This window comes from Arvicanthis niloticus, chromosome 6 (genome assembly GCF_011762505.2).
Source record: "Arvicanthis niloticus isolate mArvNil1 chromosome 6, mArvNil1.pat.X, whole genome shotgun sequence".
NCBI lineage: Eukaryota > Metazoa > Chordata > Mammalia > Rodentia > Muridae > Arvicanthis > Arvicanthis niloticus.
In genome coordinates, this window is record NC_047663.1 from 31,611,555 (window position 1) to 31,636,946 (window position 25,392).

At 38.8% G+C, this 25,392-nt stretch overlaps 1 protein-coding gene across 7 annotated transcripts in view; it reads left to right on the forward strand.

Moving 5' to 3' along the window:
- Stxbp4 (syntaxin binding protein 4) overlaps window positions 1–25,392 on the forward strand; it is a 155,870-nt gene that overhangs the window by 89,572 nt on the left and 40,906 nt on the right. For 6 of the 7 annotated variants that reach the window (XM_034507119.2, XM_076936025.1, XM_076936029.1 and 3 more), the window contains 3 exons: window positions 1,777–1,893; window positions 6,022–6,071; window positions 8,121–8,254. In XM_034507119.2, the coding sequence (XP_034363010.1) occupies window positions 1,777–1,893; window positions 6,022–6,071; window positions 8,121–8,254 (301 nt within the window). Of the gene's footprint in view, window positions 1–1,776; window positions 1,894–6,021; window positions 6,072–8,120; window positions 8,255–11,351; window positions 11,490–25,392 lie in introns of those variants that run through there. The other variant, XM_076936028.1, reaches the window with a different exon arrangement.

The window sequence follows — 25,392 nt, forward strand, 5'->3', positions numbered from 1 at the left end:
CCTGTAAAAACATGTTTCTTCAAGTTTTAAGATTCATTTAGATACATTTAGAGAATTGCTACTATGTAACTTCATCACTGTTTTTATTTCCTGCTGTCATGTCAGCTATTAGTCATTTGTAATGTCTTTTCTTCTATATGATTTCAAGATCTCTTTGGCTCTGATAGTCAACATTTTAACCCCTGTGAGTCATTTGTTGATCTGATCTATCATAATTTATGCTGTTTGAGACTTTGAGATTTATCAAACATCTTAATCTGAGGATCATTGTCCTGTCATGTCTGGAAAGCCCTAAACTGTCATCCTCCGAGTGTCTCTCTCCCCTACCCTCTCTCTCTGAGGTCTCACTATGTACACCAGCCTAGGCTTGAACTCATACAGATTGGATCCCCTAGTCCTGGAGTTACAGCCAGTTGTGAGCTGCCTTGTATATTCTGGGTCCTGGACTTGGTCCTCTGTGAGAACAGCAAGTGATCTTAAGCATGAAGCCCCTCTCCAGCCCCATTGCTGCTTCCCTTTGATTCTTTCTGGTAATTCAAGAGATTCACCTGTGCTCTCTCTCTTCTTTTTCATTTCTATTCCAAATTTTACCTTTCTCCTCAGTTCTTGGAACCTTTACTACTCCTGTTTTCCAGTTTCTCCATTTTCTTTTTAGGTCTATGAAATAGAGTATTATGTGTTGTGTTCTAACTTAATAATGTCTATATCACTAAGATTTGACTTTTTATGTCATTGAATCTATTTTGAGTTTCTCATCCTGTTATATTTACAATTCTTTTTTTAAAACATAATTACTTTATGTTTATGTACCTGATTAACATATATATATATATATATATATATATATATATATATATTCTTTTAGATTCAGTTATTCATTATGATTGTCAATTCACAAAACATACTTCTTCAGGTTTAATGATTTATTTTTATTGTAAGTTTGTATTCTTTTGGCACACAACAATGGACATTCTATGAAATCTCAATTTAGAAAATAGTTTCTAGAGCTGTTTTATTTCTGCTTCTCTTAACCTAGGGGCAATTTAAATAATATTTTCAGGTTATAGATTTTTATATCATCTAAATGATATAAATTCAGCCCCCAAATTTCCTCCTCTTTCTCTAGCAGTTTCTGTTTAAGCATTACTGGGTAGGGACTTGCAGTTAGCAATTATTCAGGACAGACTTTTCTTACTCAGCAGAGCCAAAATCAGAGTTCCTTTTCTATGAAAATTACTTCACGCATTCACCCATCACAATTCTGCATGCCACGTGTGTCTGATGAAACACACACCGTGGACCACCAGGATCAGGATGTGCCTCACAGCAAACAGGGCTTCGGCATTCACTTCCACCATGCCTTACTGGGCACTGCTGCCGTTCTTCATAGGACCAGCCTTACTTAGACTTTATTACCTATGTATGTGTACATATATATGTATATACATAGTCACCACTTTTAGCTAAGCTACGAGTGCTTTCTGTTAGCCTGTGTTAAAACAAATTTTAAAATGGCAAAAACAAAAACACCAAGCTGAATGTAAGTCACTGCAAAAAATCCATAAAATTTATTTAGAGAGTATGTCATAGAATTTAAAGTATCTGTGTAAATTAACTTTTAAATTTAGTTACATTGCACATCTCCTCAAAATCAGAACCCATTTGTAAAAAGAAATGATAAATGAGATGGTAGTATTAGATATCAATTCAAGAAAACTAACAACAACAAAAGTTTTTGAAAATTGAAGAAATGAAGCTTTTGTTGTCTTTATCCAGGAAAGTGTCCAGGACTTGAGAAAGAGAGTCACTGTTCTTGACTGCCAATTGCGAAAATCAGAAATGGCTCGGAAAACATTTAAGGCGTCCACTGAAAGGCTCCTTCGTTTTGTAGAGGTAAGTTTTCTCTGACAGCTAACCTGCAGTCTCCTTGAATTCCACAGCCATGAGTTCAGCCAACCATGATTGAAAAGATCCTGAACAAAAACTGCAGGAAGTTCCACAAGGCACTCCCTGGACTAGGCTGAACCTATGCAGATGAAGCGATGTGTCCTCACAGCCTGCTAGAGACACCACTGTCTCTCCCCAGGACTCTCCAGAATGCCATTCACCTCGCTTCTCATGTGTATACTGTGTGCTCAGCCTGAGGTGCTTGCTTCTGTTCTAAACCAGTCAAGGAAAGATCCTGTCCTTATTGTGAATACAATAGGCCATAAAAACTGTTTACATAAACACCATGTGACTAGAGATGATGATTTATAAACTGAAGAAGTGGGGACAGTGCTGCATTTGTTATCTTTATCCAGGAAAGTGTCCAGGACTTGAGAAAGAGAGTCAAAGTTCTTGACTGCCAATTGACTACCATTTATTATCTCTTTCTTTATAAATGGGTTCTGAATTTCATGAATCCATAGGATAGAGATAGATAGATGATAGATAGATAGATAGATAGATAGATAGATAGATAGATAGATAGATAGATAGATGGTAGGTAGGTATCATTTGAGCATCTATGGATTTTGATATATCTTGAAACTAATCCCCTGTACAAAATGAGGAATAACTGTGTTACATTATTTCTTTTTTTTTTCACTATTTTTTTTATTAGATCTTTCATTTACACTTCAGATACCATCCCGTTTCCCCATTCCCCCCCCCCTTAGAAAACCCCTATCCCATGCCCCCTTTTCCTTTTTGCATTTATACATTTTTTTAAGAAATGTTAATCATAGCCTTTATAAGTTTGGTATTGTTCAATCAGAGGTGTAACCCACTACCCAACCTAGATATATCAACTATCTTTGACTGGTGGAGATACATAAACATCTGCTTCCCTGTTTCCCCCCTCTATCTCTCTTTCATCACCTAGCTTCTCCTCTCATTCTTCTTCTCCTCTTCTTACTCCTTTTCTTCCTCTCAGTACTCCTCCCACCTTAGCTCCTCCTACACATCACCCTTCCTGTTAAAAGGAAACTTTTCTCTCAAAATACAATTAGAGCATAATTATGCCTATTTGTACCAGTGAGGTACAAGATAGTCCTAATACCCAGTCCATCCTTTTGTTGACTAACCAGCACCTCTGTCATCTATCCTAATTAAAACACTTAGTTCTGAACCTGGCTTTTTCCTTGGCTTTAGGATGAATGTCAGCTGATGACCATACACTCAGATCTTTTCTCTCAAAGTAAATAGCTATAAGTTTTCAACCCCATCAGAAATCCAGAATGACTGAGTTGACTATAATTGTGGGAAGCACCAAGCATAGCTTCTAAAACTTAGCCAATTTATAGAGACCTCTGAATACCTGGACACTCGCTCTACTTCGAAACGTTGGAGCATCTGTTCTTCTGCCTTCTGGCCCAGGATCATCTGACAGACCTTAGTGCTGCAGAATTATTAAGGGCTGATTACTCTGTCTAGGCAGATATAATCAGTCGACTATTCTGCAAGTGTGTCCTTTTCTGGACAGTAATTTGTCTGTAGAAGGAAAGTGGCAATTCTTGCCTAGTGGCTGTCTCACCACAACTGGAGTAACTCCAAGGATGCTCAATTTCTTCTTAGAGTTTAACATAGGAAGCTGTCCGGAGCAGACAGGTCTCTAATGAAAATGAACATTAATACTGAAATGTTTGTCATGTCAATTCTAAGGATTTCTGATGTTTTGAAAACCAGCTATCCATGTAAGGTAATCTGGAGTGTTGCCTGTTAACTCCACTCAGCTATTTCTAAATAAAACATAGAGAACACCCTTATAATAAACTCCAAGTCATGAATTTGCTATAGTCCCTTAACTCACAGGCTGACCATCTCAAATCAGTTAAAAAAGTTAAAGAAGGACTGGGTCTAAGCTTTGTATTCCTAAGTGTGTTATACTGGTACAATGCCTATGAGAGTAACAATATTCATCTCACTCTTATATCACTAAAAAGCTCATGCCACTGAAAACCTTAAAATTTGTAAACAAAGTAAATTGGTGCCATTTAAGAATTTATATCTTCATCTTGATATTAATTATACAGATTTCTACTAATAGGTTATGGCTATGCAATAAACCCTAGCTAATCCTCTCTATTCCGACAAAACCACTACTTTTTCCTAGGGAGACAGCCCAACATTTACCACCTTAGTCCCCATGCCCAGGGAATAGGGGCGCTGACTCATCATTAGCTTCTTCAAGCGGATTATGGGCGTTGAGATATTAGAAGAGAAGTGGGGGGGAGTGCAAGTTGACAATCCTCTGATGCTGTGTCTTCGCTGCCTCCAGATAGAATTCACGGACCTCAGAGGTTTGAGCAGGTCTGCCCAGCTTGCTTGTTGAGTAGATACACCAAGGTTGATCATTCTGCAATATACAATTCTCAAAACAAATTTTAGTATCAAGATAGGTTTTTTTGTTTTTTTTTTTTTAAAGAGGGCTGACATTTTATTAAGAATGTTGGTTCTAACCGCTTTTCTATTTTTCCCCTTTTATTGGATATAATATTTACATTTCAAATTTTATCCCCTTACCATATTTCCCCCACCACCCAGGAACCCCTTATCCCATCCTCCCTCCTCCTGCCTCTATGAAGGTGTTTACCCACCTACCCCCAGCCTCCCTCCCCACCCTCAGATTCCCCCCCCTCAGTGCTCAGCCTTCAGGATACCAATGATCTTGTCTCCCACCTATGCCCAACAGGGCCATCCTCCCCTACATATACAGCTGGAGTCATGTGTCTCTCCCTATGTGCTCCTGGGCTGGTGGTTTAGACCCTGGGGAGCTCTGGCTGGTTGGTATTCTTGCTCTCCTCACAGGGCCACCAGCCCTTATGGTTCACGGTTCCTTCAATTTACTCTCTGACTCCTCCATTGGGAACTTTGATCATATTAATGGATAGCTGTGGGTACCTGTCTCTGGGTATGTCCGACTCTGAGAGACCTCTAAGGAGACAGCCTTATCAGGCTGCTGTCAGCTTTCCCATCCTGACATCCCTATCAGCGTCTATTTTTGATGACTGCCTATGGAATGAATACCCAGACACAATGGTCTCCCTACAACCCCCCCTTCAGATTCTGACCCACACTTTGTCTCCATTTCTAAGAGATGTTGTCAGTCCTGAAGGCAGGGCTGGAAGATAACAAACTCAAGGCCTCTTTGGACTACAAGTCCAAGGCCATTCTAAGCAACTTAATGAGACCCTGTCTCAAAAAAAAAGGAGGGTTGAAAATAAACTTGTATGGTAGAATGCTGTTCTGGCATGTATGCAGTCCTAAGTTCAGTCCCTAGTACTAACGGAAGAAAAGAAGGGAAGAAGAGGGAATATGTACTACTGTCACAGGAAAATGTCATAGTGTTGGGGGACTTCAAGAACACTTCTTGCAAAACAACAATTCTTACTTACAGTCAGATTTAGATTACTTTAGTAAGTGAATAGAAGGGCTAACATTCTTTTATATGTATAATCAAAAATATTATATATAAAATATATGTTAATTTAACATTAGCATTTATATATACAATATACTGTGTTCTAATGAACACATCCCTAAAAGTCCTGATACCATGTAAACATAATTTGGCAACTATTTATATTGTCATGAAGTCTTAGAGAGGTGGCTTAACTTTGTAGTTACGAGTGCCTGCTTCTCTTGTGAAGCACCTGAATTCAGTTCCCAGCATCCATGTCAGGTGACTCACAAATACCTTAACTCCAGTTCCAAGAAACCCAACACCTTCTTCTAGGTTCTGCAGGGTGTTGCACATACACACACACACACACACACATACACACACACACAAATAAATTAAATACAAATATTCTAAATAAATAAATATCTTATAATTATCTCTAAGTAAAATTCTATGTCAATGCAATTGTCTCCACTACCGTAATAGGAACATCTGCAGACTTGATGAAGGAGGAAATTGTAAATATTAATTAATCAAGCAAAGTTTGTTTTTTGGGGTTTTTTTGTTTGTTTGTTTCCTTTTGTTTTTAAGCTATCAAACTTAGAAATTTCCTTCACCATTTTGTCTGTCATTAGGCTATTCAAGAAGTACTTTTGGATAGTTCTGCTCCTTTATCAAATTTAAGGTAAGATAGACAAAGTAAGTTCTTCGTGTAATAATTGTGGCTAAACATTCAGTGTGTTTAGAATGCTGCATGATTCCCTTTGGATGTTTTTTAAAAAATAAAAAAATAAATAAAAAAACCTTTTGAAATAAGTGCAAGAACATTCTGCTTGTTTTGGGTTCTATCTCTCTAAGAAACTGCTAAAAGCAGATAGACAGCCATTGTAGCCTTGTACTCTGAAACTGAGGAGTCACACGTCCTGCCTGTGTGGATAGGCTGCTGGTGGCAGGTGCCCTGTGAAGATCAGTCCCATCCCAGCCAATGCATTGCATCAAATAGAATTTTACTAAACATAGTCACACAATCAGCCCCTGTCATTTTAGCCACGTGGGAGATCTAAATAAAGGAAGAGTGTGTGTAGACTACACCTCCATTTGTTATTATTCACAGTGTGCTGCTGACTTCAGGATTCCTCCTTGGAGGAATGTGTACAAACATACAGAAAAGGTTTATTTGTCTCGAGCCACGGCTTTCCATTTGTTTTTTATGTATAGTGACAGGCATATAGAGAAGAAAGATTCCTACTGCTCTATGTTAAAAGTAGTTATTTCCTTATAACCACATGGTTCTATTGTGCCCAACTCTACCAGCACCAGTTCTAGAGACAGAAACTATACTACTGTGAAACCAGCAGCTGAGTAGAGGAAATCAACCACACATAGTGGCTTCTACCTATAATCCCAGCACTTGGATTATAGCTGAGACAGGAGAATGTTTGTTAAGTTCAAGGTCAACCAGGGGGGCTACAGGGAGTTCTCTTTAAAAAAAAAAAAAAAAAAAAACTTGAACTAATACATCCAGTTGCTGCCTTCTACATTCATTTTAATGTTTCATTTCTTATTATGAATATATCGGCATTCTTGTTGTTAATCATAGTACTTACAATTTATTTCTGTGGATTCTATGAATACTGGTTTAGTAAGGTGTTTAAAGTGCTCAGTAGCCACATTTCCCTGTTGTATTTTATGTGTACCCCCTTACTCATTTTCACTTTTACTAATTTAAAATGTTGGCATTATATGTCAAATTTAAAGACAATCAGTTAAAAGCCAATCTTTAATCTAAAACACTTTTTAGGGGAGAAAGGCCACTTTAAAAAGCTACAGTAAGCAACTTCTGCTGTGTCTTCAGAGTTAAACACTGTTACTGTCTGGTTCACTCATCTTAATCCATTCCACACAGAGTTAATGCCATCATGTTTAAGAAGATGGGTTGTAGATGATTTATTTTCAGGAAAGTCATCTGTCTTCAAGTAAAAGCTTTAGTGTGATTCTTAGGAAAATGTTGCATCTTAAATTATATCATAGAGGGTTTATTTTATATGGCAGTAGAGTTAAACTCTGGGACACAAAACAAAATGAAACAATGAATATGACAGAGAGAGAGAAGGAGAGAAAGAGAGAGAGAGAGATTGAGAGAGAGATTGATTTACAAGGAAAACAGAAGGCTGACCAGGGGAGCATAACCAAAATGCATTATCTACCTGAGTGAAATTATCAATGAAGAAAATTTATTAATAAAAAGCAAAATGAAATATCATAGTAAGAAGACTTGTATACAGCCTTTTGGCTGTTTTGTAGTTAGGAAAAACAAATGGGAGAATTTAAAAGATAATTTCTTAAGTAAATATACATGTACCATATTTATATTTAATATTATTGTAAGCAATAGAAAATATCTGTTTAATAAACTCATGTTTATATGTTTAATTTGAAATTTTACAAAAATAAAAAGACCAGCAAACAATCGAGGATGTAGGCGATCCTTCATTTACTTCCTTCTTACATATAAAGTCAAAGTATTTGGTAAAATATGCCTCTTTCCTGTAAAATAAGCAAGTAAACCAGAACTACTATTCTATGTGATTAAGTTCTTATATAGCTCTATGAATATAATGTTCCTAGACATAGAAATGGTTTTGTGCAAACATAATGGACAGAGATTGAGGTTTAGCCGGGATGGGTGTCATTACTGTGCAGTATGCTCAAGACCATCTCCTTGCCTGTGCAGTGAAAGAAGAGCTGTGCTTGCATCTCAGACTTCCCTTCCGCTGCTGGCAAGGAACGGACGCAGCTTCCCAGCAACCCTGCTTCTGGAATCCAAGGAGCTTGTCAGATCTGTCCGTGCCATACTTGATATGGACTGTAAGTTATCTTCTTCTCCTCTTCCTCCTCCTCCTCCTCTTCTTCTTCCTTCTCCTCCTCCTCCTCCTCCTCTTCTTCTTCTTCTTCCTCCTCCTGCTCCCCCTCCTTGTAATTTATTAAACAAAGCAGAAGGAAAACCTTAGTTCTGGTAGTTTAATTGCATGAAATATATTTGTCTACAGTAATATCGAGAGCTACTCATTAAAAATACTAATATGCAGATTCTAGAAAAGAATATCTGTTTTATTTAAAGTGCTCAAGATCTTAAGATGACATCAAACTGAAGAGAGCTAATTAATGCATATCATTACTTCTGTTTTCTTCCAAAGTATCTTTGACATTTGAAAATAAATAGCAACAATACAAATTAAAAAAAATACTAATAATCACACTAGAAGTAGGAAGGGTAAACCAGGACTCAAAGAGGTTTTAAAAACATGCCACAGGTGTCATAACATTGAATGAGGTTGAATGGGACCTGCTGGCACAGGGCTCTAAACCAGCATTTGAAATACTGAGGCAGACCAACTTCAACAAAAGATGCCCAAACAACAACATAGAAAGGACTGATGAGACATAGCCAGCCATGGTGCCTTATATCTAAAGGCTTTTAGGAGCATGAGGAGAGAGGAGTTCTGGGCTTTTCAGGCTAGACTGGACAACATAATGATCACTAACACGGACTAGGATAAGTATTGAGGACCTTTCTTATAAGACCAAACCAAAGACAAACAAAATACAACAAACTATTGAAATAGTTAAGTAAAACCATGAAGGGAGGGGAAAAAAAGGATTAGAAACAGAAACTACCAAGAACAGACTCTGTGGTAGTAAGCAGGGTGATTCATGAAAGTGCTATGGAGAAAGCAAACCAGCTCCCTGCTCTTCAGAGCTGCCAACTTAGGCCAAGACAGGAGCACTGTGTGGGAGCTGTGTAATCAGAACTAGGGACCTTTCAAGTCAACACAAGAGAAGCAGACCAGTTTCTATGTAAGTCCCAGCACCCAGCCCAGACTCCTCAGGGAGCACCCAGATGATCAGACATTTCTACAGCTCCCTCATTCAGTCCCCCAGGCACTTCTGCCTCTTCATGAGAATTTCAACATTTAATAACTGTTTTCAACATACCGTTTGTTTCCCTGCAATGAAAATTTATACATGATTTTCCGAACTCCATTATTTATAAAAGTCAATGATAATATGTCCAAAGTATGAAATAGAGGAGGAAAAAAATGAATGTGGTTCATGAGAAAACAGTATCAATAGGTGAAGTCTTTAGCCCAAGACCACTAGACATTGTTACGTACACATAGAATCCTACCAAAGTGAGAGACACGAGTATAGATTAATATGTATAAGTTCACTGGCATCTATAACATGATTGTCTGAAATGGTGAACAGTTCCTGGCAAAGCTCTAGACACAGGAAAATGCAGTCTTTTATTGATTTACTCAGTGGTTCTGAGCCTGGGAAAGTTAAGTCATATTTAAACTAGGCAAACATATTAGGGTGTATAAAAACAAAATCATACTCCAGGATCAAATAACTTAAAATTTTTTAACATGAATGTCTTATAAGACATCTGAAAATCAGGAGACACAATAACTCTTTGTTGCTCAAGACTATCAAATGTATTTTCATTGTTAGACCAGAATGAGGTATGACATCCTTCCTATAAACATCAAAAGTGCACCCCAAACTCTTGCATTTCCACAGATGTCCTTGTGTGCACCACACTCAAACTAAGAACCAAATACTCGTCAGCCCAAAGTCACCAATAACAGTTCCCATGTGGACAGAGCTGCAGTAAAGAAATTTTAGATGAAGAAAAAAATAGCCATCAAGTAAATGAAGACAGTATAATATTCAGAACATAAATACATGTTACAAATAAAATGAATTATTATACTTAAAGACATGATATCCATTATACAAGAAACAATTGCTATTAATGAAACAAAATCTGAGGAAAGTTTTTGAAAGGGATATTAAATGTCTTTTCCTATTATGAATATAATACCTATTCAAAGAAGTTTTATAAAGATTAAATAAACTTTGTATAAAGCACTATTTATACTAGATTTCCTAGCCAAAAAAAAACCATGTTTTTAATTGAATTTTTTTTTAGTTTTGAGAGTCTATATTATGCAGTAAATATTTAGAAGTAATAATGATCATTTAACAGAGATGGTGGCTGAGGCCCAAAGAAGTTAAGTAAAGACTGAAGTCATTCTTTAAACACTACGTATCAGGATGAAAATTGGAAACCTTGATATACACATTACTTCGCTTCACCTTTGTGTCTGCTCTCTGAAGTATACTACTACACTACGGTGTTCTCCACTCTGGTGTGAAGACACGGGTTCACCAGCTTACCTCTATCACAACATCAATTAGTGTAAGGCAAAGGTTTATAAACAACTGTGACTTGCTCTAGAGTTTGTCCAACTTTTACACTACAGGCTGGGGATCCCAGTTAGCTGAGGGTTCCCGAGAGCTGACTCTTGCAGTGCTTCTCAACCTTCCTAATTCTAATTCAGTTCTTCCTGGTATGGTGACCCCACCATAGAATTATTTTGTTGCTATTTTATACGTGTAATTTTGCTACCGTTACGAATAGTAGTGTAAATATCTGATGTACAGGATATATTACTCCCAAAGGGGTCTTAATATACAGATTAAGAACCACTGCTATAGAGGCAATTATTGCTCTAACACCATATTATATATGCAAAGAATATGATAGCATTTTAAATTGGACTCACTTCTCAGCTCTGTACATAAAAAGTACAAAGAATAATAAAATGGAACTTTATACATAATACTAATGTTCGCATCAAGTGTCCTATTAACCATTATTGCTCCTTAAAAAATCACTCTGAAATTTGACAGCTAAGATATTTTACTATTCTGTCTTACAGTCCTGGTGAGTTGCTAGGTGTAGCTGAGCAGTTCTTACTTTGGGACTCTGATGTGGTGACAGGCAGATATCTCCTGACATTAGAGGCATCTGAGTCTACTAGGCTGGACATCCAAATGACAACTCAACTTGGGATGCTGACTAAAATACCTGTCTCTTTTGAACCTTCTTCTCCAGCATGGAGGCCTTAGGAAGCAGAACATGCATGGTGGCTCAAAGCTCCCACACAGATGCTTAAATGAGCAGAAGAGAAGGTGCATGCATCTGCTTCTGTGGCTCAGCCTCAGAAGCTGCCCAGCCTTACTTCCGCCATATTCTGTCCATCTGTACAGATTCCAGGGACGGGGCTCAGGCCCAGTGCTGGATGAAGAGGTACCATGATCATATTTTAAATGATCGTGTAGGCAGAAGTTAGTTTTGTGGTTATCTTTGAAGAATCTAATCTTCCACATTAGAATATATCAGATATAAGTAAGTTAGTCATAATGGCTGTGTAACATCCTCTGTGTCAGTTAATACGTGGCATTTAGCGGAACAGCGTGATGTCCTCGTGTCTGTCCCTTCCTTTAGCATCACTGCCTGCTGTTTGTGTTCCTTCAGCATTCCACTGTCCACCCACTAATCTTCTCTAAGCAGGAACCGAAAGCATAAAGGCGGACACATGAATGACTGAATGGAAGGGTGGGTGATCAGAGGTTAGAAGCACAGAAAAATAGATGGCTAGGAAGGTAGGCATGCAGATGCTAGGGAGAGAGAGAAACAGAGACTTCTCTCCTAATTGTCAAAATATTAACTTGTGGCTATAAACCTGGCTGGTAAGTAGCATTGCTTGGCTTGATGAACTAACATTCACAAGCCCTTTGGTAACTTTTTACTTAACGGATACATTATTGAAGACTGGAAGCCATGCTTCTAAAATATTGTCTGTTCACTTTATATGATGTGTATATGTTTAAATTTTTATGTAACCTAATATGTTTTTTGAAATAAAGTTACATATCAAGAAAACATACAATAATTGACTACATAGGGGATTTTTCTGTCTTAGGAAGACATAGAGTATCTGTATGTCTTAGGAAGGGCTGAACTCAGTCACTTCTAATAAATATGTGTAGACTAGTATTCTGTGTATAAATATTTTTATGCTTGTGTGGAAACAGTAGAGGGAAACACCTGCATACACATAACCCAGTGGATATTGTCATTAATTTTAATTGCCTCACTCACATTAACCATTAGCTCTGTCAAACATGATTATTCAAAGACAGGATTTGAAATTCAGCAGAATCTCTTTGGAAGAGAACAGAAAACCAACACATGCACTTTTTGTCCTCTCCAAGATTCCATGTGCTTTGCTCTTTAAAACCAGCAGTTTCTGTGCTGTCTAAAGCATAGCTGGTAATGTTGGCATGTTTTGTCAGTGCTTTTCGGCTTTCTAGGCCATACCTCTTTAACTTTAATGATTCAGAGAAACCTAGCTGCTTTGTTTTTTTCTGTAAGCAGTGGTTTTTTAGATGTATATAACAGGAAACAGAAAATGACTAGAGTGAAGTAGCTCAGTCAGCCAAAACCCCCAATCTCATTTCTTTTGCCTTAGCTGAGTGTTTCAAGTTATAATTTCAAATATTCACTTGGGCAGTGGTTTTCACTTTCATTTAATATAAATACATTCTAGGATGTTACACTAAAATTCTTCCTCGGAAACCTGTAGGATAAGTTTTCTTGGATCTTACATTTTTTTTTTTTTTTTTACATTATTATTGTTGTTGTTGTTTAATCTTTTTTTAGTCGTTATCCCCCTCCCAGTCCACCATCCGAGACAGTTCCTTATCCCATTGCTCTGCCCCGCATCTCCAAGAGGATGTCCCCAGCCCCAACCCCTTGATACCTCTCCCCTCCCTTAGGCCTTAAGTTTCTTGAGGGATAGGTGCTTCTTCTCTCACTGAGGCCAGACCAGGGAGTTCTATGCTGTATATGTGTCGGGGGCCTCATATCAGCTAGTATATGCTGCCTGGTTGGTGGCTCAGTGTCTGAGAGATCTCAGGGGTCCAGTTTAATTGAGACTGCTGGTTTTCCTATGGGGTTGCCCTCCTCCTCAGCTTCTTCCAGCTTTTCCCTAAATCAACCCCAGGGGTCCCCAGCTTCTGTCTATTGATTGGGTGTAAGTATCTGCATCTGGCTCTTTCAGCTGTTTGTTGGACCTCTTGGAGGGCCACCATGCACATAGGCTCCTGTTTGTAAGCACACCAGAGCATCAGTAATAGTGTCAGGTCTTGGAGCCTCCCCTTGAGCTGGATCCCTATTTGGGCTTGTCACTGGACCTCCTTTCCCTCAGTCTCTTCTCCATTTTTGTCCCAGCAATTCTTTTAGACAGGAACAATTCTGGGTCAGTTTTTTACTGTGGGATGGCAACCCCATCCTTCCACTTGATACCCTGTGTTTCTACTGGAAGTGGACTCTACAAGTTCCCTCTCTGTAGTGTTGGGCATTTCATCTAAGGTCCCTCCCTCTGAGCCCTGACCATCTCTCACCTCCCAGGTCTCTGGTACATTCTAGAGGGTCCCCCCACCTCCTACTTCCTGATGTTGCCTGTTTCCATTCTTTCTGCTGGTCCTCAGGGCTTCAGTCCTGATTCTCATACCCCCAATACCTGATCATGTTCCCCTTTTCCCCACCATGTCCCCTCTCCCACTCAGGTCTCTCCCTCCCTCTGCCCCTTGTGATTGCTTTCGTCTCCCTCCCAAGTGAGATTGAGGCATCCTCATTGGGGCCCTTCAGCTTGTTAACCTTCTTGAGTTCTGAGGATTGTATCCTGGGTATTCTGTACTTTTTTGGCTAATGTCCACTTATTAGTGAGAACATACCATGCATGTCCTTTTGTGTCTTAGTTACCTCACTCAGGATATTTTCTAGTTCCATCCATTTGCCTGCAAAACTCATGATGTCCTCGTTCTTAGTAGCTGAATAGTATTCCATTGTGTAAATGAACCACATTTTCTGTATCCAATCTTCCATTGTAAAAAGAAGCTGTTTTTATTTTGCATGCATTTTTTAGACGTTTTCTGAAACCCTAGCTAGGATCCCATATGTAGCATCACTGTAAGCATTGCCCTCCCATCCTCATCAGAATGTGTGTCAGAATCTTTGTGAATCCATGAAGAGTTGTGCTCTATAGAGTCTCTGAGCTACCCTAGAGATGCTCCAGTGAGTACAGTAGCTATTCATCCACTTCCATGGGACAGATAACCCTCAGCACTGCTGCTTCATGTATAAATTGGAGGTTTCAATGGCATGCTTGTTAATGGCTGCATGGAGCTGGAGACCTTTCACGTCTGGGCAATGCTACTGCTGAGGTGTAACTGGGGTGACATGGTGATTAGGTACATTAAGTAATTTAAATTCCCTTTCTGTCTGTTAAGTATTCTGTTGTTGTCTAGAGCGTTGTTCAACTTGGATACATTTGGATGGGGGGGGGGTAAATGAGGGCTCTTCTGAGTATGAAACATGTAACATTATTGAATTTGTGTTAGAATGTAATCACCATGGAGAACTGCAGCAAAGTGTCTGTATCAGCACCTTTCAACTGTTATTGGTAACCACGGAGATTTTTGGTCCGTTCTGTTATGTTTAGCAAGACAGTAAAGAGGGAATACAGACATCCCAGTCAGGATTGGAACCCTGGAAATGCTTCTCTCAATCTCCATCACTATCTGCATGGCCAATAATATTGTGGTACCTTAGTGTAATCTTCATGTGAAGTAACTGCTGCTTCGTAGCAATAGTCTTTGTTTGGCTTAGAGATTGGCAAAAATTATCATGAAACAAAGGCAAAAATTCTCAGTTCTTATTTAAAATCATTTTTAAAACATCTTGCCAGTTATCCCAAAGGAGATCTTTAATGAAATAAGAACTCATTGAGCTTCCAGTATATTAGTGTAAGGGCTGAAGAGATGGCTCAGCTGCTAAAGGTTGGCTCAGAAATAAAGAAGGAGAATCATTTAATTTTGCACCTTTAAGTTCTCATAGAAATGAAAAATAGGATATAAAAACAGGGAGAAGATTACAGAGGAATCCTCATCCCTTTTCAGGGTGAGGCAGATAGGACGTCATAGTGGGGAAGCAGGAAGGGCTAACCCACTACTTCCTCTGTTGAACAACAGTAAAAATTATGGGCAAACTGGGGCCTGGCAGGAATGTGCTCCTGTGTTCCAGATTGAAAGCTAATGAGTAAAGTGCAGCACGGCTGAGGGTGAGAAATGGTTTGCACTCATCACTGGTGATGGGCATTGGCTTCATTGAAATCTGCAGACTTCCCCCAGATTTTTTGTCAAGTAGAAGGCAAGTGGGTTCTGATTCTTGAGAAGCACAGACAGTGCTTTATATCACACATACATGGGAGTACACCAGCCTTAACATAGAAGGAGCTGGCACTGAGTGCATGTGACTTCACACAGTCACATCTAGTCCTAGCTCACTATTGATTACACATATATGCTGCTCTGTCACTCCTGCGTTCACAGTGCAAGCACACACAGCCAACCCCCAACCTAAGCTGGGCAACTCCAACAACCTGCTCAGCTATGTCGATGACCAAGAAGTCCCTGTATCCATTCAACAGTCAAAACCTGTAGAAGTATGTAACATGGTTACATATATATATATCATTCAAGCTCTTAGAAACAGATGCATATGAATATATGATTATTGAAAAACCCACTGCATTAAAGCAAGAAAACAAATATGTCAAGACTTAGGAGAGTTTAGAATTAAGATTATAGTTATGCTGAAACCTTTCCATTCTGCCCGTATGCTTAATTGGCACTTACAATTGAGAGTGCACTTTAAAAGATTGAAGGAGAAGGTTGTCCCCATGCTAGTTATATCATAGCTGGGGTCTTAACCTTTGGTGTTTCACACAACTGAGATGCAGTTGGAGCTAAGCTTTTACACCCAGAGGACCTAAATGATGCTGTGCAAAGGAAACAAGGGGCATGAATCATTCCATAAAGAATACACTTTCCTTTCTCTTAAATTATTTATATATTAGTTACTTAAAAAATTAGGAGCCATCTGGGCCTGCCATTAATTAAAGTTGAAAGTAAACAATCAACCACAGCTGTGTATGTAACTTGGCTCAGTATTCTTGAGAATACACACACACATACGCACACGCCCATGCACGTATACACAAGCTCTTTTAAAAGACCTTTTGAAAAAAATTAATGTTAAAAAATGTTTTTAATGATCACATATTTTAACTCACTAATCTCAACTATTGGTATTTTCACAAGGCGAGTAATAAAAGATGTATGTGTACATATTGATGACAGCAATATTAACTTAAATTTTATTCAACCAGCTGAAAATAAGGAGAAGCTTTCCCTTTGGAAGCACTGACCCTCTGGTTATAGATACTGGGCTCTGCAAGCATCCTGTGACAATTCTGCTGTTTCTATCATTAATCAGCAATCATTATCTCTCCTGGTTTAATTTACTTTCATTGCAAGTATGTGAGTGTCTTACTTGCATGTATATTTGTACGCAACATGTATGTCTGGTACCCACGGGCATGGAAGCATCTAGAACAGGAGTCACGATGTTGGTCAGCTGCTCTGATGGTACAGGGAACTGAACCCGTCCAAACCAGTACAGTTGTTAGCTATTTAGCCATCTCTCCAGCCCTGTAATTAAACTATTAAAAGTAGGATGTCAGTTTAATATGCCTATTCTCTTTATGTTCTGAGAAGTAATTCTGACATCTTAGTCAAGTATCGAGAGCCCCAAGGGCCCCCACATCCTCTCCAAGACCAAAAACTATTTCTAACTAGATAACTTGTTTCTTAAAAAAATGTGTGCCACATATAGCAAAGAGGCTAAATGAAAGCTGTGTGAGCCAGGTGGAAATGTTTCATGACGTGAGCGGGAGACAGTGGTGTAGCATCTTAAATGCCTTCGTGATTCTTCCCTTAGAGTCCTCTCTTCTCTCAGATCCCAAGTTCACATCTTCTCGTCCCAGTCCTTCAGTACCTGAAACTTACACCTTTTTTTTTTTTTCACTTCTCCTGATAGCATACTTTTATTATTAGCCTGATTTATATAAGAGAAAAGCATGTACCTTTAGTGGATATCAACCATACTGTTTCGAATTGGCATTAGGCTATTTGCCTGCCCTAAAGTAGCCACATGGGCTGGGTCTCCTGCTTCTCTTGGAAGTGGCCAAAGGGTTCAGCCTGCTAGGAAGTACTTGCTCCTGTGACTGAGTCGGCTGAGGGAAAAGCTAAGCTGTCATTGTAGAGTACAGTTCTTCTCTGATGACTTCATTTTCCAGAGTTAGATATTTAAGACTGAGATATTCATAGACTGTAACCATCCAGCAAATGGTAAATATATAGTGCATTGTAGTATTGAAAATTAAAAGGTCTGTATGGTTCTACTAAAAATGCACTGAATTTTATTTTGAACAATTTAATTATTGTTAGCTTCAAGGAAAATCATTTCATTCTGGATTAAATTTTATTTCCAGAATAAAAAAGAAAAAGCAAAGAGAAACACACATCCCTTTTAAAAGGCAGTCATTTAGATTCATTTCATTCTTTCACAAACTACTGAATGTTCACTATGGGACAGACACTAAAATAACAATATAAAACACAAAATGCCTAAAGTATCATTCATCTTCCCTTGCTGTCCAGCAGCCTATGTAAATGTACCAAGTAAAGCTGTATAAACACATGATTAAATAAACTAATATCATAATTTCAGAAGGTGATATTGTTATACACATCAGAAAACCAGCTGATACACTAGGAAAAGCAACTAAATGAAGATGCTACTTCAGAGTGGTGGACAAAGAAAGTCCCTTTGAAGAGGTAGGACTGGAGCCCAGACTCAACTGGAAGAAAACTCACGGGAAGGGTTTCTCCAGCCCATTACAGAAGTGCTGTGGCAGGAATAGCCCTGAAATGTGCGAGGAACAGTAAAATGTAAGATGTGTACCCACCAGATATGAGCAGGCAGATGAGTACCATGAGATAAGGCAAGAGATGTAGGCCAACCGCTTTACATGACATGCAAAGGAATCTGCCTTGTATTTTAAGAGTCACAGGAAGCCATTGATGGTTTCAAGCCGAGATAATACAATATGACCTACATTTCAGAAGTTTTTTGGACAATTTTTACACTGAAGTTTAAGAGTAACAAAACTGAAGGAAACAGGAAAGCTAGTTGGATACAGTGATGTAGTGGGGATGGCAGTCACTTGGGCTGGACGTGGAGTAGCAAAAAAATACTTCATTTTAAAGAGATAATTTGTGCTGCTCCATCGTGTATTAGATGTTGGAAAACCTGAAGCTCACTATTAATGTTTCAGCTTGGTAACTCTGTGTGTTACATTAATGAGTGCCCTGAAGTCTGGTAGCAGTGAACACTCGTCTTTTATCATCCTGGATCTTAGACAACTACATGCCTCCCTATCTACCCATTTGTATATCAATCAACTGACAAATATGTGCTGTTTTTTATGAAACAAATTCCTGGGAAATTGGATGCTGAAAATATTCAATACTATCAGATATATAGCAGCATCTACCATTTTCTGTTATATATACAGCCATTGAGTCATAAAATCAAGAAACCATCATGTTTCTGGTATTTAATATATGCAAACCATTTTCTACTGTGAGTCAGTCCCAAAGCTACCTCGTATGATGTGTTTTCATAGAAGATCATTTCCAGGAACGTATTTTAGATCTATACTTTAATCGTGTATACTATCAGAAGCCTCAAGTTATTAAGGCATGGATAGACAAGAAAGATTTCATTTCTCTCAAAGGCGGGGATAAGGTTGTCACGGGGATTGCAGGATGTACAAAGTCTAGGATGTAATCAAATAAGAAGCCTATAGAATGAACGTGGCTAACAGACTTTCACATGAACTGATTTCAAACAGAAAGGGAGAACAGATACAGAGACTGATCACAGAAGGCATTAGAGGTCCTGTGGTGATAGCAGTAGACAGAGAAGACTCACTCTTCCATAATTTTCCTCAAAACTAATTTTAATCACAGAATTCCTCAAGTACCAGACAGAAATTTCTTCCCAAGATCTGAAAAAGTCTCCATTCAAACTGAAGGCATTCTGTTGAGATAATAGATAGGTGTTCTCCAGATTTATATAAGGACAAAGAATTAACAGTTCGTCTAAACAGGGTGGCATCTGTATTAAAATGTTTTCAGTAACACCTTTCTAATTGCTTAATATAATAAAACAGTTCAACTTTAGATACAAAAGTTCAAGCCTTGCTTTCAAAACAATATTAATATTATATTACAGATATTATCTTTAAAACTAGTGTCATTGGTATAGAAAGTTTGCTAAGTTTTATAAATTACAGTCTTATAATTTAACTACAACTTTTATTTCAATGCAGCCTCTTTAGCTCCCCTGTGAGGTAGGTGCTATTTCTTATAGAAATATGAAGATATTGGTTAAGAGCTCTGCCGAGCAAGTATAAGGAACTGGGTTTAAATCCCTAGTGCTCACCAAAAACAAAAAAGAAAAGAAAGAAAAAGAAATCAAGACATAGCCATGTGGATTCTTATAATGCTGGTACTGGAGGCTGGGATTTCTAGGAGTTGCTGGCTCACAGCCTAACTCAAGGCTTAGTAAGAAACCCCTGTTCAAGGGAGCAAGGCAGATATTGATGGAGCCAGAAACCTTATTTCTTCCTCTGGGCTCTGCACACAGGCACATATGCTTGCACTCATGTGCATACCATACACAGAGAGAGAGAGAGAGAGAGAGAGAGAGAGAGAGAGAGAGAGAGAGAGAGAGAGAGAGAGAGAATGAGAATGAATAAAAATATGAAAAGGTTAAGACTCAGGCAATTTACTTCAGTTGCAAGCTTAGAAAGGACAGTGTTTTAAGTCTCTCTGTTAAGTCCTTTGAGCGTGACTAGGGCACAGTTAAGACATTCTGTCACAATTGAATTGGCCATTGTTTTTAGAACTGTATTAAATCGTGTAGTCTTACAATCATTGCAGCTAAGAACTGGAAAGTCTGAGCTATCTCAGTAGTCTAGCTTTATGACTTCAAAGAAGGGATATCTTCATCGGGTCATCTCAAGGACTACAGAGCTTGGTGTGAAAATGTTCTCAAAATGGCAAACACTCAATAAGGCTGCATTGGAGGGAGGTTTTTAAATTAAAACAATTGAAGAAAATACAGTTTGTCTAATTTTTATGACTTAGATATGAAAGCACAGGATGCAGCAATAGGTGACTTTGCTCCTAAAGTTTCAGTGGTGTTAGATCAGATACAAGGTCTCTAAAAGTAATAACAGGGGCTTTCTCAGAAAGAATTGGAAGATTATGTTTTGTTTTCCTCAGAAACCTCTGAATTTTTTCTTAAGAGGAATCATTTGTTACCTCTGTAATGTACAGCATTTATTTAACGTACAAAGAACTTTAAAACAGCATAGAAACCTCACAGGAAGACATAAGCAATGCCATGGAGCTATGTATGCAATATCTATAGAACAGTGGTTCTCACTCTGTGCATGGCAACTTCCTTTCAAAGTGGTTGCCTGCGACTACTGGAAAACACAGATGTTTACATTATGATTCATAACAGTAGAAATATGACAGTTATCAAGTACCAATTAAATAATTTTATGGTTGTGGGTCACCACAACATGAGGAACTGGGTTAAAGAGTCACAGTAAGTACATTTTTCTTTTTGAAATAAGACTTGGTAGAAGAGCAAAGTCACTCATCTCACCTTCATCCATCCCTAACTGGATGCATGGCACCATTTGTTGGAACTTTCTGGTTACGGTCTACCTGTGGAAGATTCTTTCTCACCTTCCATTGTAATAGACCTGCCAGAACATGAGTAGGAAAGGCTGCAGGTGAAGGCTGCTGGGCAGAGAGTTTGGATGTGAGTAAAGATGACAGAAGTGACAGAAAAGATGATAGAAGTGGAGGTGAGATAGAAGCCACGGCGAAACAACAAGAGTAGGCTTGGACCAACCTGTACACAGAGCCCAGAGCACATCAGTTGCTAACTATTGCTTACCAGGCTGTCACAATCAGGAAGGTCTCCAGGTCTTAACCTGCTACTCTGGTAACACATTTGAACACATTTCACAGACTCCGTAAAAGCCCAGTACTTTTTTTTTAAATCTTGTTTTGTGTTGCTTTAAACTTATATTAAGTGAGTTTGCTGTCATTTTTTTTCTTTTTTTATTAGATATTTTCTTTATTTACATTTCAAATGTTATCCCCTTTCCCAGTCTCCCCCACCCCCTGCCGGGGTCCTTCAGTCCTTTCTGTAACTCCTCCATTGGGGACCTTATGCTCAATCCAATGGTTGGCTGCAAGCATCCACCTCTGTATTTGTCAGGCTCAGAGACTGGAAAAAAGTGGATGCAGTAAATTCTAGGAAGTTAACCCCACAGTATGAAAATTACAGTCTCGGCAAAAGCAGAGACCGTAGTACACAAATCAAGGGAACCCTCATAAAGCTCTGTGATGAACTTACATGTTTAAACAAATGCACAAAAGATGGACAAACAACTTAAATTAAAATTAAAATGTGTCCAAGATACTATAGCTGGGGTTCACTTAATTATTAACACACTATTAAACAGAATTAAAAATAAGCATATTTAATAACAAAGAAAGTAAGTTCTGATGTGGCATAGTTTAAAGAGAAAAAGTCTTGAATCACGTGTGAGGCATACTGTGGGTGGCTCCCGTAACCTATGCTTTCTATATTAGTGGTCTGGTATAATCCCCTCCCTTGGAACACGCTCAGGATGTATTGTCTGCTTGGAGCCAGGAGAATTCCTTCCTGGTGACAGGACATACCTGATTACATTGCACAGGACTTTAGTGTCTGTCTTATGCTGGGCTTTCTTACTCCTGGAAGCATTCAAAGAATTGAACTGCTTTATTGGGAGACTCACATGGCAAGGATCTGAGGACTGTGTGGCCAAAGCCTCTACCCTTCCTGAACCACACCCCACACACAGTGGGAGCCCTGTAAGATCTTACAGAGAGGACTCCCCAACCACTACCAGGCTGGCTCCCTCCCTGCAGAACATGGGAAGCTCTGTAGGTATTGTTTTTAGTAGCTGCTGTGTGTAATTACTGGTTACACCACAAAAGAAAACAACACTTGGTGTCTTCTAACTCCTGAGTGAGGAAATTACCTTTCTAAGAGCAAATAGAGTTCATTGGGAACACAAACTTGTCTTCTATTGGAACGAGAGAAATTATATTCTTTTTTTATTGGATATTTTACTTATTTACATTTATCCCTTTTCCCATTCTCCCCCTCCCATAAACTCCCATCCCTCCTCCTCCTTTTTGCTATCATTTTAATTTCATGCAAATATTAAGGTCAGTTCTAGGTTGAGGAATTAGCAATATAATAGGTACAAATAGTCAAGGAACAAGCAAGACAATAAACTCCATAGTCAAAGAACAAGCAAGGCTGTCAACACAGTCTTGTGGGCTTTGAATCAAACTTCAGACTCACAAGGTACAAATAGCCTCTCTGTTCCCCTTGACTCTCTGTAACCGAGAAAGTGTGACAGGAGGAGAGGGTAGCCTCTCCGGGTTTAATTAAGACAGCAGCCTCCAGAAGCAGACAGCCACTGCTGTGTGAGAAGTGCTGTCATGAATCTTCCCCCAGAGATACAGCTTTCCACCTCAGCATGTGACAGTGTCTCAGTGGCTCAGTCCTCCAGCACCTGTCAAGACACTTGACACATGGCTGATGAATGAACTCCTTAGTCAGTCATCTCACCCTTAATGAGTAAAAAGAAACAAAAGTCACCTTTCCCTGCAAGGACACATCCTTCTTATATATCACCTGGGGAAAGGAAAACTCTTTGTATACAAGGAATCAGATGGATCCACTATGAAAATACAGAAAGGGTTGATTTGCTTTTATAAATGAAAAGCATCTTAAAACCCTAATATGAAAGCGAGTCATTTCTCAGTTCTCTGTATTTCTTCTTGCTCTACAGAGCTGTCTGTCGTTTTATATGAGCTTTTGCTGCAGAGCAAGAAGATGCCACGAGCTTGTCAGGTTCCCAAATGATGCTGGCAGGATGGACTCATTTGTCCTGTGTGTATCCTGTGTCTTATCAAATGTAGGCACAAACCTTTTATAATCTAGCAATAATTGGAATGCCCTTATCTTTTATTCCTTTTGTCCTCGGAGTCCTTCTCTGAAAACCCCCACTGGAAACAACATTTTAGCATTATTCATTTGCGTTTGCCCCCAGGGAGTGCCTAAGCTTTATACCTCGTCATTAGCAATTTGTGACTCTTTAACAAACACTCTTTAATTATTCCTAATTGCTTTCTTGCATATTATGCATTTCAAATTTTCAAACTTACTAAGTATTCGTTAGTTATCATTTCTTGATATCTTGCTCTGGACCAGGCACCTGTGGTTGTCATTATAACGGATACAAGGGGAAAATGAGCTATGTGCTTCTCCCTCAGGGAGCTAGCCACATATAGACAGCATCAAAGTGTGCATGAATACCATGCACTGAATATACATGAATACACTGAAGAGTTTCCGGTGTTCATGGATCTGAATGGAGGGAAATAACATTTGTCTCCCACAAATGCTGTCATAAGTTAATACAAATAATGTGGTGTCTTAAAACAATACAAATATATTATCGCACAGTTCTAAACTCCTATAGTCCAAAATGGGTCTCTCTAGGCTAAAATTGAGGTTTGGCGAAGCTTTGTGCTCTTCTAGCGGTCCTTGAGGATCTTTTTTTGTTTGGTTGGTTTTTGGTTTTTTGTGTTTTCCTCTTCTAGGCTCTCTGGCTGCTTACCTTGCTTGGCCTCTGGCCTTTCCATCTTTAAAGCCAGCTGGCCAAGTGCAGCTTTTTACACCACTTCATTCCAGTTCTGGATTTCTGCTTCCAACCCGACTCGGAAGGCCGCTCGTCATCATGTTGAGCAAATGCAGTCCTTCTAATTTCAGGTCAAATGACTATCAGTCTGATGTCTCCTTCATGTATAATAGACCGGAGCCTAGGCTCTGTGGGTTAGGGTGGGAACAGCTTCAGAGAGGCATCACTGTACTAGGAACAGAAGAAAGGTTTGTGGAGAGTTGGAGATAATCTTTGAAGGACGAGCAGAATGGAGGTTTATGAAGGTAGAATACAGGAATTGCTTTTAAAGGAAAGGAATAACAAAGTGACCAGCTAAAATGTAAGGTTAGAGATAAGTAAGAAATTTGTTTCAATTAGTTTGCTTACAACTTCGTTCAGCAAATTATTTTTTAGGTATGGTGACCTAGACAAATCATGGTCCTTATGTCTGTTTTGCAACCATTCAACTCTGCCATTGTAGCAGGAAAGCAGTCATTGATAATAAGAAATTGTTAGGGTGTGTTCCAATAAAACTTTATGTATTAAAAAAAAAAAATGGGTGATGGGCTAGATTTGGTCCCTAGACTGTTGTTTTTCAAGCCTTAGTCTTCAACACAAATAATAAAAAGAAGTAATCGAAAATAAGTTAGGAGTTGGCTGTAAACTCTTGTAAAAGTGTTAGGAAAGGTTTCTGTTTAGTGGACAGTGAGGAGCTCTTGGTGCTTTTGTGAGCAAAGAACAAATGTAATTAGAGCTATGCTTTGGGAAGTCCTGTCCGCTTAGCAGTGGGGTGATGATTGGCTTTTACTAGGTTCTTCATTTGGTGCCCTAACAGTTAATTGATGTTTGTCACGATGACTGTATCTCTTAGCCACATCCATCTTTCTGCAGTCCTTCAGACATGCTAAGCCTACTCTTATACCAAACCTATAGCCCCACCTGCCCAGAATGAAATCCCCTACTCCCACAGAGCTCCAGCCTCCATTCCACTCTCTCATTCCATGCCACCTTTTGATCACCATCATCATGACTGTCGGTCCCTCAATCTGCTCACTTGCTTTTTCTAACAAGACTTACTTGCTACCCAATGCTTTATCTTCCCATTAGAACCACTTTATCATAAGGAGGGATCCAGAATATACCTTAGCAATCATCAGTAAGGACTATTGAGTACGTAAATCAGTAACTTCACAGGAGTGGTTGTGTCAGAGCAAATAACAACTGAAAGGGAGACTGGGTTCTTTTCAGCTGGATTCATAGAGGTTTCAAAACTTTTAACAATCAAGGGTGTCAACCAAAAACGACATTTTC